Source organism: Pochonia chlamydosporia, chromosome 5 (assembly GCF_001653235.2).
Source record: "Pochonia chlamydosporia 170 chromosome 5, whole genome shotgun sequence".
Lineage (NCBI taxonomy): Eukaryota > Fungi > Ascomycota > Sordariomycetes > Hypocreales > Clavicipitaceae > Pochonia > Pochonia chlamydosporia.
In genome coordinates, this window is record NC_035794.1 from 2,748,204 (window position 1) to 2,767,047 (window position 18,844).

Sequence of the window (18,844 nt, forward strand, 5' to 3'; positions counted from 1 at the left end):
GGAGGGAGGCAGGAAGGAATAGCTCTATTAAGTAAAGTTAAGTTATATTGATTATAAACAAACAGCTATACAGCTAGAAGGTTAAAGATCTAAAAACTAGCTAAAGCTTGCAATTAGGTTTTTTATCCACAGAATAAGTGGGTCCCTATGTAATTAAATGTGTGGCCTAGGCTAGCGTGGCTTAGCGTGGCTTAGCGTGGCTTAAAAGTCCTCTATAGCTGTGTGCACTAAACTGCCCACATAATATCTATCTAAGATGTAAATAAAAAATACTAGTTAAGCAAAATTACATGTAATATTGCCTAACTAACTTAAATTAAAATAGTCTAGTAAAAGATAATATAGACTAATATTACATATTACCTCTTACTTAAAGAATATAATCTAGCCTCTTTCTACTCTCTTATTTCTATTTCTAGTATAGAGATGCATAGAAAAGCTCTTAGTAAATAGAAATACATATTAACTTTAGGTGCAAAAAGTGTAAAGATAGCTAGCTTAATACTAGTAACCTATAACAGTCTAAGCACGCATATTAATAACTAGCTAGCAGAGCATTGTCAAATGTAGTTTGTGTAGGTTTTTCATTTTCCTAGAATACTTATATAAAATAGACTAAAATACTTATAAGAATATAAAGTCCCTTAAAAATAGATTATTATACTAACTTTTAGGCTTACTAAGAAAAGTGGGTCTTAGAGCCTTAGTTAAAGCTAAAACTAGAAAAACTACATTTATAGTGTTTGTTACATAGTAATTTATAGTTTTTGTAGTTTTTTTGTAGTTTAGGCTTATTAGTAATGTATAGGACCCACTTTTCTACTATACTACACTGTAGTTTTTAATTTGCTATTTTTAGATATAAATACTTATTCTATATCTATTTTAGCCTATTTAATATAAATATTTTATTGAAATAAAAAAAACTACATTTTGTAGTTTTCGGCAATGCTCTGCTAGCTAGGTATCTATAAATAAGTATCTAAAGCTAAGAAGAAAAGGAAAAGAAGAATAAAAAGAAAAGAGCTTATAGAGCTCTTTAAGACTTATAAGCTTGCTTTTGCTAATCTCGCGTATTGCTAGGGGTTACTAGCGATAAGGCTGGGGACAAAGGCGAGAGTATAAGCCGAGCTACTAGTAGGCTTAGGGGTCTACATTACCAGTGCAAACCGCATAGCCACCCGACCACATACATCGGCGGTTTGAGTTTATTGGCTTCGCACACTAATTTTAATTAGCTTAGAGAGACTTAATATTTAGAAGACTTAATATACTGGTGATGATGAAGAACACTTGATTATCTTTTGTCTCGCTTCATCATAAACATGGCAAGTCCCCCCGTTATGATCTGATGGGATGCAGTGCTAGTATTTTAGAGAATTAGTAAGCGTAGGAAAGGGTAAGCACAATAACCGTGTGAGAGTTATACCCCATATCGAGTAGGGCCATTTACGATCACCCAGCTATTGTCCGCCTGTGAATGGTGAGGCGACTTCGGAGGTGGAGGGCCAGGCGATCTCGAACGTGGAGGGGTAGGCGACTTTGGACGTGGAGGGGTAGGCGGCGGCGGAAGTGCAATCACCGGCGAAACCATGACAAGCGCTATAGCAATAACAGAAGTAAGAGAGAGTTGCATCTTAAGAGCTAAAAGATAATAGCTCAAGTTACTAGAGTTAAAAGAGTATATAAGAGTAACAGAACGCGCTAGAGGGAAAAAGAGCATAATTACTTGTTTATATAGTAGATTCTAAGGCTATGTTATGGTCTAGCCCGATTGGGCCATCGCGGGTGCTAGCCGCAGACATACCGGTTGCCCCGGCCCTTTGGCCATTACGGCAAAAGAGTACGAATTAAACTAGTCCCTTGTGACTGCTCAATCTAGCACTATACAGGCTCCCTCAGTTGCGCACACACTGAAGTCTGGGCTTTAAGCCCAGACCTTTACAGGCTAATAGTTTTATATCTCTCTTAATATAAATATTATGAGTTGTTTTGTGTACGCTTATTTAAAATATATAGCTCTATTATCTATACATATAGCGCTAAGATAATTGTCTTGTATTACTGGCAGAGCATTGCTTGTATTGTATTTATTGTATTTTTTGGGGGTTACTTGTATTTTGTATTATATTTATTTTGTATTGTATTATATTTGTATTTTTTACCTACTCTATGTATTGTATTGTATTTTGTATTGTATTAAATACAATACAATACAAAAATACAATATAATGTATTTTGTATTTTTTAAAAATCTATGTATTGTATTTTGTATTATATTGTATTTAAATACAATACAATATAAATACAATACAAAAATACATTTTGTATTGTATTTTTTGGCAATGCTCTGATTACTAGATATAATAAAACATAAAATAATATTAATATACATAATTTATTAGCCTACAATAAACACACCTAAGAGCCTAAAGTACCCTAAGAAATACCGCACTTATATATAGCTTATTAGTTTACTTCTTTTTAGTCTAAATAGTTAGAGTTCTTTTAATCTCTTAGATTAAATAGTATTTAATCTTTAATTACTTTAATCTTTCTAAAAGAGTTTAGTAATATTATTTAGTAGTATTATGTAGGCGGAATTACTCACACTTGGGGGCCTAATAAGGGGATAGGAAAAAGGGACTTAGTATTTTCATTTAATCTTATAGCTAGCACACAGATAAAAGGGAAGTTCTTTCCCCTTTAGCTAGATATTTAATTAATAGACTTAACCGCAATTTTCTTAACTAGAGCTATTTACTTAGTGTATCTAATACTTATTTACTAAATCCCTTATTAACTAAGAGTACCTTTCTTTGCTACTAGCTATATTATGTGGGCAGTTTAGTGCACACAGCTATAGAGGACTTTTAAGCCACGCTAAGCCACGCTAGCCTAGGCCACACATTTAATCACATAGGGACCCACTTATTCTGTGGATAAAAAACCCGATTGCAAGCTTTAGCTAGTTTTTAGATCTACAACCTTCTGGCTGCATAGCTGTTTGTTCATAATATGACTTGACTTTACTTGACAGAGCTGTTCCTTCCTGCCTCCCTCCCTACTATTCCTTTGGAAGCCTCCCTCCCTTCCTGACTTCCCTGAATTCCCTGACTTCCCTGAATTCCCTGACTTCCCTGAATTCCCTGACTTCCCTGAATTCCCTGACTTCCCTGAATTCCCTGACTTCCCTGACTTCCCTGAATTCCCTGAATTCCCTGACTTTCTTGGATTCCTCCCAGCTTACAAAGGCCCTAGACAACGAAACCCATACATCTAGCCTTGCTGCTGGGTGTGTGTCTTTTCCCCCGACAAAATATCTTATAGAGGTATACTACTAAATAATACTGCTAAAGTCTTTTAGAAAGACTAAAGCAATTAAAGATTAAATACTATTTAATCTAGGCAATTAGAGGATTCTAACTACCTAGCCTAAAGGCACCTTTTCTTACTATAGGCTATACTTTATAAAGGTATACTACTAAATAATACTGCTAAAGTCTTCTAAGAAGACTAAAGCAATTAAAGATTAAATACTATTTAATCTAAGCAATTAGAAGGATTCTAACTATTTAGACTAAAGGGAAGTAATAATCTAGACTAAATTGCTAATAAGCTGTATGTAAGTGCGGTATTTTGCGGGCCACTCTAAGCTCTTAGGTGTATTTATTTTGGGCCAATAAATTAGTTGCACACACAAGACTAGGCTTAATTCTAGACCTTTACACTTATAGAGAGAAGAGAGAAAGAGAAAAGAGGTTAGCGTAGCTCTATAGAGAGCCCTTATAGAGTCTAGCTAAGCTCTAGTAGAAACTTATAGTTAGTTTTTAGGTAGCTCTCTTAGCCTCTCTGCGCGTACCTGTCTTTTTCTCCTTTAAGATCTAAGCGCTACGCTTAAATCTATAATGCCTTAATATAATTACATTATATATAATATCTAGATCTAAGACCTAGAGTGTATCTAAAGTTGCTATAGTACTAGGTAATTCTATTATTTATAGTTATTATATAGTATATAAGTAAAATTACTTACACTTAAAGGTCTAACTAAAAGATTAAAAAAAGAGAACTAGGTATTTTTATTTAATCTTCTAGCTAGTATATAAATAAAAGAGAGATCTTTTTCTCTTTAGCTATACATTTAACTAGTAATTTAATTATACTTTTTCTTAATTAAAGCTAATTATTTAATATATTTACTATTTATTTACTAAATCTTTTATTAACTAAAAGCTTTTTCTTTTATATTAATTATATTATATAAGCGAAATTGCTTACACTTAAAGGCCTAATAAGAGAGCTAGTAAAAGAGAACTTAGTATTTTTATTTAATCTTATAGCTAGTATATAGATAAAAGAAAGGTTTTTTTCTCTTTAGCTAGAAATTTAATTAATAGACTTAATTATAATTTTCTTAACTAAAGCTATTTACTTAGTATATTTAATACTTATTTACTAAATCTCTTATTAACTAAAAACATCTTTCTTTACTATAAGCTATACCTTATAAAGGTATACTACTAAATAATATTACTAGGGTCTTTTAGAAAGACTAAAGTAATTAAGAATTAAATACTATTTAATCTAGGCAATTAAAAGAATCCTAACTATTTAGACTAAAGAGAAGTAATAATTTAGACTAGATTGCTAATAAGCTATATGTAAGTATGGTATTTCTTAGGCTATACTAAGCGCTTAGGTGTGCTTATTTTAGGCTAATAAAATAGTAGCTTTAGATAGGCATAAAATAATAGTTAGTACTATAGGCTAATTAGAAAGAAGTTAGGCTATACTAAGCGCTTAGGTGTGCTTATTTTAGGCTAATAAAATAGTAGCTTTAGATAGGCATAAAATAATAGTTAGTACTATAGGCTAATTAGAAAGAAGTTTACTAGGTATTTAGTAAACTTCTAGTAAATATATATAGTGGTATAACTATAGTTTACCAAGGCTTTAGTAAATGTATTAAACTATATAGTATATAGGCACCCTAGTATTCTCTTTCTTAGATAGCTTATTATGTGCTAGAATTAATAGAAATATAGTTAGATTTAGTATTATGTAGGTATCTTTATGTTATATAGTAGAGTTATAAGGTAAAGAAATATAAATATATCTAAATTCTAATATCTAAGGGTTATTAAATTCTACTCCCTAGATAGTAGACCTAACTATATAGGGGCTAAGTCTATCACGTGCGTCTTATTAGTTTGCACTGTATGTAGCTCTTAGTTCTTAACCTATGGTATACCTAATAACCTTTAGCATAATCCTAAGTAATACTTTAAGTAACTATACTAATTAACTAGTTACACTCTATGACCTATTACTAGTATAACATTTAACCGCTTAAATTAGGCGATTTATGTTAAAAAGTAGATGCCGTTTATTTTGTGTTCTAATTTATCTACTTTGTGCCAAGTCGACTTTAAATCACGCAGCTACCGGGCGCTTGAATGATCAGTTGATCAAAAGGTGGCACGGGGCCAGCGACGTGTTCAAGATTCATATTGCAAAGTCGACCAGCTTCTTATAACGATGTGGCAAGAATTCTCCCATTTTCCAGGCTATATAACGCATATAGGTGTGCAAGTGGTCCTAGGAAGAGAACCATATAAATATAATTAAAATACTGGGATAAAGGGCGATAATATCTTCTACTATTAGCTATTCTTGGTGAAGGTGGTCAAATCGTGGAGTGCACATGTCGGGATCGGCCTAAGACTTCAGACCAAGTTGAAACCCATCCACCCCGATGGGCGCCATTTTAACTATACATATGTAGGGTTTGTCCGGCCAGGCAGCTTCTGCATGCGGCGTAGCATAGCACTAGCTGCAGTACTCCAAAATCTGGTTATTATTTCGTCTGGTTTTCTTCACTGTATCGTTTCATGCATTCAGGGTGGATAGTCTTTGCCCTTTCTGTATAGAACCTCCGAGTGCCAAGGATGTCCATGTCTGGCGGCCCATGATCTTTGTCTACCGCTGCGGAATCCTTGTTCACGGGTGTTGGGGAACATTGAAGACATGGCTGGTGTTTGGTGTAGGCCACGGGGATTTAATTCAGTACAGTGATATCGGGGTATGCAAATCTGGAGTCTGGTTGGAAGAGCAGACCGAGAAAGGCATCAATGATTGGTAATGTGAGTGAAAATGGTTCCATGTCTGTAAATGAAAGTTGCCATTGGCGCGGTAAATGTCAATTGTCAAGTCTAGTCTTGCTCAAACAGGCTGAAATTGAGCGGGGAACATAACGGGAATTACAACATTGAAGCTTTGAGACCAACATCTGCCGTAAACTGGATGGAAAGTGTAGTGAAGTTCGAACTGGGTCAATTTATATTCCCGCTCTTGGTTCCCAGTTCTCAGTAATTACGCGCAGAGTACGAAATACGGCGGTATTGTTACCACGGTCGACATGGCAAACTTGCAAATAACGTGCCATTGCGGCGCTCTATCCCAAACCCTGACCAATGTACAGAAGACCGAGTCGGAAATACCACTGTGTCACTGTTATGGTTGTCGCCATACCACCGGTCAACTATTCGCCTCATATATCAAGTTGCCACTTACATCCCTCGAGTCTGTCGCTGGTGCCAATGAGCTCACCGAGTATACGGCTGTTGCTGGGGGTGCTACGCGGCCGACCGTCAAGTTATACTTTTGCTCAACCTGCGGGTGCCATATTTTTCGTTCCATCACGTCTAAATCACAGAATACAATCGAGTTGGCATCTGGGACGCTGGTAGATAGCGATGGGTCGAGGCTCGATGATTCATTCACCCGATTCGGTCCGCATGTCAACGTCGCCGAAACTGGTGACGGTGGCCTCGCAAAATGGATGACCAACATTCCAACACAGTCCCGGGAAACCACACCACATTATTCACAATCTGATATCGTCACGTCGTCAGCTTCTGGACATGATGCCGACATTCATATGGCGTCCTGTCTCTGCAAACGAGTGACATTTCAAGTCCACGCCCCAACGGAAGCCTCGCTTTCTCCACACTCTCACTTTGCAGATCTCATCATTCCGTTCCACACGCAAGATCCGGACATCAAAAACCCCAGCAATGTCAAGTGGTGGATGAGGAAGAACAATACCCGTTTCATGGCGGGCACGTGTGCGTGCAAGTCGTGCCGACTGGTGTCTGGTTTCGAGATACAATCGTGGGCATTCGTTCCAAGGGTAAATATCATGTTTGCGACGCGTGATTCTAATAGCGATGATGATGGTAAAAATAGCAATACGACGTGGGAAATACTTAATTTCGACAAACTTCACAGGAATGGAACGCTGATTGGGTATGAGTCCTCGCCAGGCGTGCTCAGAGAGTTTTGTCCAAGTTGTGGAGCGACTGTCTTTTGGCATGATACGTCCCGCCCGGAGCTCATCGATGTCAGTGCCGGTTTGCTGGTGCCAATTGCTAGTTCTGGTGACAGTGGTGAGGGAGTGAGGGTTGAGTCGTTGCTGGAGTGGTGGGCTGAGAGGGTGAGTTTTGCTGAGGATGCCGTGTTGGGGAGGAAAGGGGATGCGGAAAGGCGGGCGAGGTGGTTGGTTGAGTCTTTGCAGAGTAACATGCGTTCAAAGTAGACCGTTGATTTAGCTGTGTCAAATACATCTCTCCTGACTGAAGTATATCAAGATGAAGTGATATTGTGACCTCAAAATCTTCTGGAAAGTTGATCGTTGAGTCGATGTTAAATGTAGGGCAACTTGAGATTTTGTCGACGAGAGACAGGACAATGTTAGCTAGGCAAACTGCAGCATCGTAGAAATGCAGCGGTTGTGTTCGTCATATCTATCAGGCATCTCGTGTGCAGAGTAGAGGCCTGGTAGTATCATGTTGTGATGTCCAATGTAGTCATTTTTGTGCATGAGGCATCGCAACCCTCCTGGCTTTTTGGCCATGATACTGTTCGAAAGCGCTCAAATATCAGCATACATGTAACTTTGCAGACTGATCTCTCTTCGGAGACGGGGTTTTCATTTCGTTGCATTGAAACGCCCAGTGGGAACTGTTTGACAGCCATGTCTCACCCCAACGTCCATGGACGGCTCAGCGAGACATCAATAATAATCACCGACATGTACGCAGCCAAGTCAAAGACCAGCTGCAGTCATTCACTCTCGAAGGACAGCGGTAAGACAGCGTATGGAGTGCGGCGTCTTGGACTCATGTGAGCGACTGCCTTCGAGCCAGCAATAAATTGTTCGTGCTCAACGACATACGGCAGTCTCCAACCACCATCGTCTTTCAGCGCCGCAAAGCAAAAAACTCATCATGTCCCCCCAAGACTACAGAGCTCTTTCGAGCCGTGATGTGCCAATGAGAGTAATTGTTTGCGGCCTTCATCGCACAGGAACTATGAGCATCCGCTCTGCGCTGTGGCAGCTGGGGTTTCATGACTGCTACCACATGGCATCCGTCCGGCAAAGCCAACATCATGCCCAGCTCTGGATTCGGGCTTTGGAGGCAAAGTATTCCGGCAAAGGGTCCTTCATCAAAGCTGACTGGGATGCGCTTCTGGGTCAGTCACAAGCCTGTTGCGACATACCAGCAGCTCTCTTTTCCGCAGAGCTGTCAGAAGTTTATCCGGAGGCTAAGGTTATTATCCTCAACCGCGATCCTGAAGAATGGTACGAAAGCGTTCTCAACAGCATTTACAATCTCAGTATTCTGGTCACGCTCGGGCGGATTTACTGCCGCATCTTTGATCCACAAACATACAACATGTGGCAATTTAATGTTGTGATGCGAAGCCAGGCCATGGGGTTCAACCATCCGAAGGAGAGGGAGAAGGCTGTCTCCTGGTTCAACGCGCAGTACGAAGAGTTTCGTGACCGGATACCCCCTGAGCGACGCATTGAATATACAATTCAAGAAGGCTGGAAACCTTTATGTGAGCACCTCGGTGTTCCAATCCCTACAGTGAAGGATCTCACGACGGGTGAATTGGTCGAGGCTCCTTTCCCTCGAGTCAATGACCGAAAAGCCTTCGCACTTCGCCGCCAGAGGAGCCAGAAACGGGCTATTTCTCGGGCCAACACCAACTTGTTAGCGGGAGTTGGTAGCATTACACTCGCTGGGTCAATATGTTACGGCGTGTACTTCGTTTGGAAAGCATTGACGGCTAGACCTGGACGTATCTAGGCGATGTTCAACACGATTTCTAGACCGCGACCCAGGGCCGCAGTTCACAAGGTGTTGAGTTAAAAACAGAGAAGATGTACGTCGTAGTCGTATATGAGGTCATAATTGAGCATAATTGAGTCGATGACCCCGATTAGGCGCTATTAGGTTAAGTAGATGATTATTTGACGGAATGCGATACACGTAGGGCAAAGGAAAGCAAAACAGAGTCCGCGCATTCGATCTGGCTTTCTTGTCGGCCTTCAAAGAACCTAATTGAGTACTAGCCCGTCACAATCCATTAGCACATTGTCTTCCGTACAACAAAGCCGCAGTCATCTGGACGCATTACTGGAGTCTTGAAACGGTCAGCATGAGATATCTTGCCAAGCTTCACATGAAAGCAGCTTACATTGCTGAAGCTCATTTTGTATTCCGAAGGAAGACTCCATTCTATGGTCCGTAGAAGCTCGCAGAGAGCAACTTTGAGCAAGGTCAATGCGTAGCCACTGCCCAGGCATCGTCTTGAATGCATTCCAAAAGGTATATATGCTCCATGTGTCTGCTTTGCACGCACAGTTCGGTTAATCGCCGCGCAGTTTGCACCCCATCGAAGGGGGTTAAATTGGCCTGCAGATTCTCCCCATTCAAGCGGATCGGTGTGAATGCCATATGCATGCCAACCCACTAGGGTGTTTGGAGGAATAATGATGTCCGGCTCGAGGATGAACGGCTCTGAGCTTCTACGGTTAGTCAAAGTCCACAGCGGCGGATAAAGGCGTAGAGTCTCGTAAATGACGGCCAGCAACAACGGAAGCCGATCTAAGTCCTCGACAGAGTAATTGGCAGGGAACTCCTGTGTCACAGCCGATCGTAGGCGACTCTGGATGTCTTGGTGTTTTGCTAATTGCAACATGGCCGAAACTAATACCGCCTCTACATTCTCATGGCCAGCCACAAACAACTGTTTGTGGTTGGAACGGTAATGGAACTCGGAGATTTCCGTCTCATCTTTTGCCCTGCCTAAGAGATAGATGACCTTATCTGCCGAATATGGCGAAGGTGGCATCTTTCTTCGCTGTTCGACCTCATGTAACAAATCCAGCTCAAGCTGGCGTAACTGTGAACCAGTCCGTTGCAGGATGTGTGGTTTCCAGGGCAAATGGCGTAGAAGTGGAAAGAGAAATTCGAATCGTCCAATAACGCTACAGTTGAGTGTTCGTAATATCTGCTGAACGCTTGAGCGGGTAAACTCTAGGGAATCAAGCTCTGTGTCTAAAAAATATTCCCCGTACAATGAGATGGACCAAGTCCACACCGCTGTTCGAATGCAGGTGCCGACACCACCATGCTCCGATGTCTGGTCACGCAATAACCGCATTGCCAGCTGTTGCGTCTTAGCCTTCATGGACGCAATTGGTGCTGGTCTCAAGATCCCTGGCCTCAGGATCTTGGAAAAGGTAGAGTGGAGGTCTTCACGGCAATTGAAGATGTTCTCCCCGAAGAGCCTGGCGTTTGTACTTCCTGGTCGTCTATGGAAATGCCCAGCTTTCGACAAGGTCCTATCGGTTTTCTTGAATATTTGGACCAGGTATGCCGGTTTGGTAACAAGGACAGTCCACTGGCCATGTCGCCAGAATGCCACCGCGCCGTGCTTCTCGATGAGCGGACGAATTCGCCTGTTGTATGAATCCACCCTTGACAGCCCTCGAATAGTGTCATATATCTGTGGCCATAGAGCGGCCACCGGTATATTTCGAGGAAAGGACTTTGGCAGGAAGGTCAGGTAGGCGACAATACAGCATGGAAATGCAAACAGAAACACGACCCAGAGACCCAGCATGATGTGAAATGCGATGAATGCCAATGGGTGGTGTGCGTATGACTCCGATTCAGTAGGTGTGATAGTAATGCGCAGGATAGCAGAACGAAGCTAGAGAAAGAACTTTGATCATAATCTATCTGTGCAGCTTAGAGGGATGACCGTGGTATCAATCATGAAAAGACATTGGCAACTGTGCTATTACATCGTAGTGCAAGGCTTCTTGTGGCTCGTGCTCCAGATTACGGACATCACTAGAGAGTGAGAGAAGTGATATCAATACAAAAACAGAAGAATAAAGCAACTTTGCTGCTAGTAAATTACGGTGAGCGCAGTTCTGAGACAAGCCGAATCTGCAGACCGAGATATCTCACACTCGTTCCCCGTATCAGCCAAGCCGATGGCGGGCATTAATGTGCAACGATTACACAGTTACATAGAATCACGCTTTTGGTCAAATGACTCGTGAGGGCTGCCTACCTTGCTGCTCCTTTCCAATATGCATGTCTTACTGGGGGATGGTAGGGATTTCCACTGAATACTCCAGGCCATGGGAGCTTTGATGACAAAGGGGATGAAACACTTGCAGTGCAGGTGAAACATTCTTACTGAAACGGATGGCAGCATTCGAGTAAAGCGACTTCGATTGGTCTAACGGGCAAGGGAGCCCAGTCCGTGTTCACGATGTTACGCTGACTTTAGAGTGTGCTGTTCTTATGTTCTAGACATGAGCGCGGAATACGTATCTTCGTGTTACACCGCACGATTATGCGTTATTCGGTACCGGCGTCGTACGTATTCCTGGCTGTCTACCATTTGAAGAAAGGTGTTGCTAAAAGAAAATGGACGCCAGGTCAAGCAACAAGGGAACAAAAGCGAAAAACTGCTGACACTGCTATCGTCGCTCGTTTGTACGCCTTCCCTCTGGTTACGGCGTGAGTGGTGGCGAGCGAGGCACCACTTCGCTCACTGAATCATCCACTCGCCTCGTTTAGTGTTTCCGCAGATTATTTCTGTTTAATTACGAATGCATAGGACGAATACGCCTGAGACAGAGGCCGTACTCTCGGGATCGCGGGCGAGTTGTTTGGCGACCTGCCTCAGTGCCCAATCTGGCGTATTTGTCTCACGAGCCTCAACAATTCGCCTGGTAAGCCTAGCCGAATTGCAATATGCTGCGTAAATATTTGAAGGATTACAGTAGAAACGCCTATTTACTACTGTTCAAGAAGACTTGACTGGTAATCGGTTGCCAAACAGGCATCTCTCTCCATGTGAGACAAATTTACGGCATGTAGGACTAGCTAATAGCTTTAGATGACGGGGAAATGCTGGCTGAGTGAGCAGTCGCTTCGTGGCGCAATGACAATGGTGATGGTGATGGAGATGAGGCGTTGATGGCTGAGACTGAAGGTACAGCTGATAACACGTCGTCTTGATGAAGGGCGGGTAACTCTAGACGTGATTATAAGGCATCGAGCCTCCGAGCTCCTGACACTAGCAGTTGGGTCTTGGGCTTGTACACTATACCAACATCGCTGATAGCAATGGCGCCGCTGAAGGTAATAGGTGCTGGGTTTGGGCGTACGGGCACATTGAGCCTGTGTTTTGCCTTAGATATTTTGGGGTAGGTTGAGACTAGTCCCTGATATAACTCTTATACTTTGCTAACCCGGTCGACTGCATTGGCAGATACACATGTCACCACATGGAAAAGGTGCTCCTTGACCCAACCCAAGATCCAGATGACTTTGCAAGAGCGTACCGAGATCGCCATGCGGACTGGGACAAGGTGTTCGAGGGCTACGACGCAGCGGTTGACTGGCCATCTGCCGAGTTCTGGCCGGAACTCGTAGAAAAGTATCCAGACGCAAAAGTATTACTCACAGTGCGCGACCATGAGGACTGGTACATGTCGGTAGGCAAGACGATCAAAGAATGGCCAATGGACCCGGCTATCCAATGGCCGGAACGCATGCTAAAGACGAGGAACATGGCTCGCATTATTGTGAAAGAAGGTGCCTTAAGCGGTTACAGTGACAAGGACACCATGATTTCTAAATTCATCCACAATACTACGCGAGTCAAAACAGCCATCCCTGAGGACCGACTGCTGGTGTTTCATCCCGGCGATGGTTGGGGCCCTCTCTGCAAGTTCCTAGGTAAAAATGAGCCGGATACAGCGTTTCCTCACTGCAATCGTAGTGGAGACTTTGTTGATAGGCTGCACTGGGTTAAGGAATCGATTGAGAGCGGAAAGAATCTAGCTGCTATGTAAGTTGGTGGTGATCATGTGCGGAACTGTTGAGTTTTGAAGCTGACTTGTGACCAGGCCGTACAAGATGGACGTCGTCAACGCAGCATGCAAGTAGAACTACTGCGTAGTCCATAAGCTTTCAACGGACCTGCCCAACACCGAAACTGTCTTTCCTGGACAGCTGATACCCAGGGCCAAGTTGGAAATCAAGTTCTGTTGTAGGTGGATGATGAATTAGCGGCCTGATGGCATCTGCGTGTTTCGCGGACACAATTTGGGAGGGCCATCGAATTAGCCTAACCATCATTTTCTGTCCTCTACCATTAATGGCGCCAGAAATTCTCTAAATCCTTCGGGTTCTAAGTAGCTCAGTACCTGGGAGGCCATCATTGTCCTCCAGCTATTATCCAGAAAATAAAGTTCACCCAGTCAGTTATACAGAGGATCAATATCCCGTGTCGAGAGCTGCGTCCATATCTGTGTATCTGGCCCACGGGGTGAGGATTCACATACTATCGTGCTCAGTGATATAAATAGGGCCAAACAGGCATGCTGCTGAGGCTTAAACCTTTCATTGCCTTGCAGCTGCAAGATGTAACAAGCCATAGCGTTTCGATGTAATATATTCTCTTTCCCCGCTGCTTTGAGAATAGATATCAGTATGGTGACTCGAAATTCGAGTACCACTAGAGGTCACTTACAACCAAGGGTCCATCCTGTATACAACACGTCACCCAAAGAGTTGAGTGAAACTGATCTGCGGTGTAAGTGATATCAACGTCCTCAGATATTTCAGCCTGCTCTGTCTCTTCGTGATTCCCGCCACTGATGACCATACATGTACACTAGCCACAACGCAAGAGAAGCAGTCAGCCAGAATCCTGCAATCACAGTCGCCGCCCAGCCTACTCCAATACATCTGATGACAGGTAGCGTCGCTGCAACTACTCCAGCACCAGACAATGATCTAAACAGCGCAATTGAAGCAATAGCTACAGCAGGCCGCTCGGCATTCAAGTCAATCAGCAACATGTTTAGTGTGTTCTGTGTGCCAGTCAACGTGTTGCCCAGCAGGGAGAGCAGTACGAACACGCCAGCGACGTGCACACGAGCGTGCAGTAACCAGCCATATAAAGTTACTAGTAATGCAGATGCATACAGAAACGGCAGTGTTAGTTGCAATCGCACTCTTTCTAGTGGTATTGCTTGAAGTTCTTCTGGTGCTTGGTGATTCTGCACGATTCTTAGTCCAGCTCTCGTACCATGGCGTCGATAATTACGATCTGCTAGCGAGCCGACTGTCCATCGGGCAACTAATCCACCAACCGCATATGGTAGGTAACAAAGTCCGATATGTAGGGAGTTGAAGCCGTAGTTTGCTGCGAATAGGAGAGGTATGCTAACCAGAATCGCCATGTGGCCACTCATCATCAGCATGCCAGCAGAGATAACCAATGCAGTCGACGGATCGCGCATGACGTGGAAAGTGTCCCAGAGGGATGGCCGGCGACGTATGCGAAGCTGTGTTGACGGATCTTGATCGTGTCGAGAATCTGGAATTGTTTCTGGCCAAAATCGTTGCCGACACGATCGATTCCACCATTGCGGGCGAATGCTGCCATTACCCACGATTCCTCGACACGTCTCTGGCATGACGGCGAGGATCATGGCGGCAAGTAATGTCGCCAAGATTGCAAGAAAGACGAAAATACTGCGCCAACCAAGGAACTGGGTGAAGACGCCCCCTAACACAGGCCCCAACACAGGTGCCACAGTCATGCCGATCGATGCGTAGGCAACGTATTTGCCTCGATCAGCTCTCGTCACCAAGTCTGCTATCACGGCCATGGCTACGACTGAAACGCCGCTGCTGCCCACGCTCTGCAGGCATCTGAGGACAAACAGGGCTGGCACATTCGTCTGTAAGGACAAGGCAACGTTGACCAAGACATAGCTGGCGAGACAAACGAGGAGAATGGGCCGACGACCGTTGTGTTCGGAGAGATTTGCAGTGAGTAGCGGCGCAAGGCCTTGGAATATCTGTCAAATAGCTGTTTGTAAGACCCTCACTTCGCAGGAACAATCAAATGTATAAAAGCAATCACTCTGGAGAAGTACGCACTAGAAATAATGTGATAGACAGGTTGATGGTGCTGTGAGAGGTGTGAAGATCTCGCGATAGAGAATCTAGCGCTGGGAGGTAGATATTGCCTGATAGCGGGCCGAGAGTGGTAACCAAAGAGGCGAGTATAATGTACCCGACTTTCTCTGTCTGCGGCAGGGCACAATACGGGGGAAGCTGTGTCGGCTCCTCGTCTTCATGGTCTTCATGGCGGGACGGATGACGCGTTGTATCCGGCAATAGCTCCTTGGCCATGCTGAGGCTGGGAGTGATAGTCGATATTGGAAGTTCCCAGTGCCAAATCTAGACAAATATCCGACTCCTTGTGTGCCGCTGAACGTGCGCTGGGTTTGTGTCATGGATAACTACGCAAACATCGTTTGTGTGGGTGCAAGCAATCGTCCGGCGTGGAACCATTCGCATGCCTTGGTCCCACGGTGATAGCAAGTGAGAGTGAGACACCATTTCTTCCACGTCTTGTTGAGCACTGGAATATGAGACAACCGGGTTGCCGTGACCGCCCTGGTGGCGGCGCGAGTCATCAAAGCTCAGGAAAATGTCCCACGGGCTGCAGCAAGGTTTGCAATTAAGGTGGGCGGGATCGGGGTTCTGAAGTCTTTGGGAGCTATCATGTAGCAGGGGCCTCTGCGGCTGAGAAAAGAACAAATCGTGACGCCTAAGCATATCAGAGGAGATGGTTGTTGAATTTGATGAAGAAGGGACGAACCGCAAGTACAGACGTTCTGGAAATTCGTGTTGCACTCGGTGTGATTGAAGCGTTAGATCGCCACGTGAGACCACAGCCGTGTAACCTACCTGAGACCTAGGAGATCGGAAGATTTCTTTTCTTCCGTGCGTTTGACGCGTTGGAGACGGCAAGACAGCTTGGTTGACTGGCGATGTAAATATGCTTGTCTTCCCTTGTACCTGTGAAGGACGCGGCGATCTCGATCAGACGTCGTCAAAACTAAGAGGCCGATAGGGTGTCTGGGTAAAGGTACGACCTTGTGCTTATTAGCCAACAGCATGAACAACAGAGAACGGTCTCACTTCTGTCATCTACTAGGTTCTTTGCTTCCTCGAAGTCGCCGGCACCAGAAGATTCGGTGTGTGGGTGTGGTATGCTGAGCAACTGCGTGAGTGTATTTAACTTCAAGTGTTATATTGTTTACTGAAATTACCTGGGTCGAGCCTCCTCTTTCCAGTGATGTCAGCTACAAGATTAGGCTGTCCCAACATTTGAACACTGTTGTGCGATGAAGAGTACCGTTCTCACCGCGTATTTACCCAAATTGCATGGTTGATAGTTGTTTTTATTGCTGACTGTATGGACATGTCTGTGTTGCACGACCAGCTGTTCTGCTTTGCTGCCATAATGCCCATAAGCAACGTATTAGGGTTAAAGTGAGTTGCGACTAAGCCTTTCCGTGTAGTCATGATTATCAAAAGATCAGGGGGTTACGTGGCAGAGGTGTGTAAGTTGTTTGACAAAACGCGAACGTGTATTAAACTAGCCGGCCGACTTGAGAGAGCACCTTTTGTTCAGAGTACTTCCCCTGTAGAAGTCAACTCGTACACAAACTAGAGATGAATTTGCTTCATGATACTAAATTGATGCTTCATAATAACACTTGGAAGCCAATCACCTGCAGAATCCGTTCAAGAATGACATTAATAGATACAACTAAAATTATCTTTTCGCATCGGCGGGCGTTCCCTTTGCCCGGCCAAGGGAACTGTCAATTCCCGGAATCACAAATGGGTATTGTTCGTCCTAGCATAACGGTCTCGTCGGAACGAGAAAGGCCCCCTTCCAAGAAATCGATGATTATGTCCAGCCAACTGTTTCCTCTCTGGGAGCTCGGATTCATTCCTGACTGGCCGCCCCGACTCTATCTTCCCCGTGCTGTTGTCCATGTGGCGGTGTGCCACCAGCATCTTCGGCGCCGCCACCCGCATTCCGAACATTGAACATCGTGGGGAAGCTGATGAACTCTGGGGCTAGAGTCTGGGGAACCTTTGAATCGAACAGGAAGTTATTACACTTGTCAACAAGCAACTAGTCCGATATAATAGCCCCTTCACACCAATAACATCCATTTACACGCGAGCGATATTTGGTTCTTGTCGGTCTTTAGTATTTCCCTCTTGTGGGGTTACAGTACCAGACAAGGAAGGCCCTGGCTCAATATTGAAGCCCATGGCGATCGCATAACGCGGCATTTCGGGAGTTGGTTAGCCTATCTTCCGAAAACACAGTGCATCGGTGTCCTATCGGAACTTTAGACTTAATAGTTCATGGATGACCAATGGACGAATAACCAATCATGATAGACCAATCCATATTACCAAGCTGAGAGGTTGCTAGTTTCTGAGAGGCGCACTCCATCGGTGTGTGGCCCATTCTCTCCTCAGTGTCCTCACAAGAGTCTTCTCTTTTGGTAGAATACGCAAAGTGGCATGGTGATCTCTGCACGGGTGAACTGGTAGAAAAGTCGGATGTCGCCACGGACACTATTGGGTCATTGGGCAACTAGCTCGTCCATTCTAAATTTTAACATTGGGTTGATGCCGGTATGCATGGTTATGGAGCGGAATGGAGCCGAGAGACAAAAAGTTAGCCGTGGCTTACCGACAAGGAGTCTAGAGTCCTACTTTAAACTCAACTTCTCCTCCGCACATGGACATGTTTGAGAATCGACATCAATGACATAGTGAATTTTGAATTGTTGTCGGGGCCACATGCGAAGTCATCATGGGCGAGCCAACTATCGATGAGAAATTTCAGCGTCATGCGCAATTTGTTGGTGCCCAGCCTGATCACCAGGCGACAGACCAGTGAGTTCATATCTCGGTGATCCAATCTGAGACACCAAAGTTATTGACATGGATGGCTAGATTTGGTCACTCGCTCGTGGATACGGATCCAAAGGAGGAGTCTAGGATACGACTAAAGATGGACTTTGGACTTGTGCCTCTCGTCAGTCTTTTGTATTGTACGTTGTCTTGTCCTCTCAGAATTGTTCAGGTCTAATTCACGCAATCGCAGTACTCTCTTTCATTGACCGCTCCAATATCGGTAAGCATTCATCCCATCTGCTTATCATGGCAGCCGCTCACAATCCCAGGCAATGCTCGTCTCGCCGGCCTTGAACACGACCTCAACCTTCACAACTACGAATACAATGCTGCCCTTTCCGTCTTCTACATCTCGTACATTGTTTTCGAAATCCCCTGTAATGCCCTGTGTAAATACATGGGACCAGGATGGTTCATCCCGACCATCACTCTGGGTTTTGGCATCCTCACTATTTGCACCGCCTTTGTGACCAACTTTACCACTCTCTGCGCAGTTCGCTTCTTACTCGGCATCTTTGAAGCGGGTATGATGCCGGGACTAGTGTACTTCTTGTCAAGATGGTATCGCCAGAGTGAGCTGACGTTTAGAGTGTCGCTGTTTATTATTTCTGCGTCGCTGGCCGGCGCATTCGGCGGGTTGTTGG

General features: G+C 44.1%; 6 protein-coding genes across 6 annotated transcripts; 3 read left to right on the forward strand and 3 right to left on the reverse strand.

Annotated features, from left to right (window-relative positions):
- Positions 1 to 6,421: 6,421 nt before the first annotated feature.
- VFPPC_06129 (hypothetical protein) lies at positions 6,422 to 7,600 on the forward strand (the record flags this gene model as incomplete). Its single annotated transcript, XM_018285218.1, has 1 exon — positions 6,422 to 7,600. One exon carries the CDS (start codon positions 6,422 to 6,424, stop codon positions 7,598 to 7,600), a length of 1,179 nt encoding a protein of 392 aa, XP_018142262.1.
- A 691-nt stretch (positions 7,601 to 8,291) lies between these two features.
- Positions 8,292 to 9,161, forward strand: VFPPC_06130 (NAD dependent epimerase/dehydratase; the record flags this gene model as incomplete). The annotated part of the gene is made up of 1 exon (XM_018285219.1): positions 8,292 to 9,161. One exon carries the CDS (start codon positions 8,292 to 8,294, stop codon positions 9,159 to 9,161), a length of 870 nt encoding a protein of 289 aa, XP_018142263.1.
- A 280-nt stretch (positions 9,162 to 9,441) lies between these two features.
- Positions 9,442 to 10,983, reverse strand: VFPPC_06131 (cytochrome P450; the record flags this gene model as incomplete). The annotated part of the gene is made up of 2 exons (XM_022428495.1): positions 9,442 to 9,498; positions 9,553 to 10,983. 2 exons carry the CDS (start codon positions 10,981 to 10,983, stop codon positions 9,442 to 9,444), a joined length of 1,488 nt encoding a protein of 495 aa, XP_022284305.1.
- Positions 10,984 to 12,670: 1,687 nt separating this feature from the next.
- VFPPC_06132 (hypothetical protein) lies at positions 12,671 to 13,334 on the forward strand (the record flags this gene model as incomplete). Its single annotated transcript, XM_018285221.1, has 2 exons — positions 12,671 to 13,236; positions 13,295 to 13,334. The coding sequence occupies 2 exons, from the start codon at positions 12,671 to 12,673 to the stop codon at positions 13,332 to 13,334; spliced, it is 606 nt and encodes a 201-aa protein (XP_018142265.1).
- A 677-nt stretch (positions 13,335 to 14,011) lies between these two features.
- On the reverse strand, positions 14,012 to 15,596 carry VFPPC_06133 (MFS multidrug transporter; the record flags this gene model as incomplete). Its single annotated transcript, XM_018285222.1, has 2 exons — positions 14,012 to 15,259; positions 15,342 to 15,596. 2 exons carry the CDS (start codon positions 15,594 to 15,596, stop codon positions 14,012 to 14,014), a joined length of 1,503 nt encoding a protein of 500 aa, XP_018142266.1.
- A 1,497-nt stretch (positions 15,597 to 17,093) lies between these two features.
- On the reverse strand, positions 17,094 to 17,309 carry VFPPC_17935 (hypothetical protein; the record flags this gene model as incomplete). Its single annotated transcript, XM_022429604.1, has 1 exon — positions 17,094 to 17,309. The coding sequence occupies one exon, from the start codon at positions 17,307 to 17,309 to the stop codon at positions 17,094 to 17,096; it is 216 nt and encodes a 71-aa protein (XP_022285342.1).
- Positions 17,310 to 18,844: the final 1,535 nt, after the last annotated feature.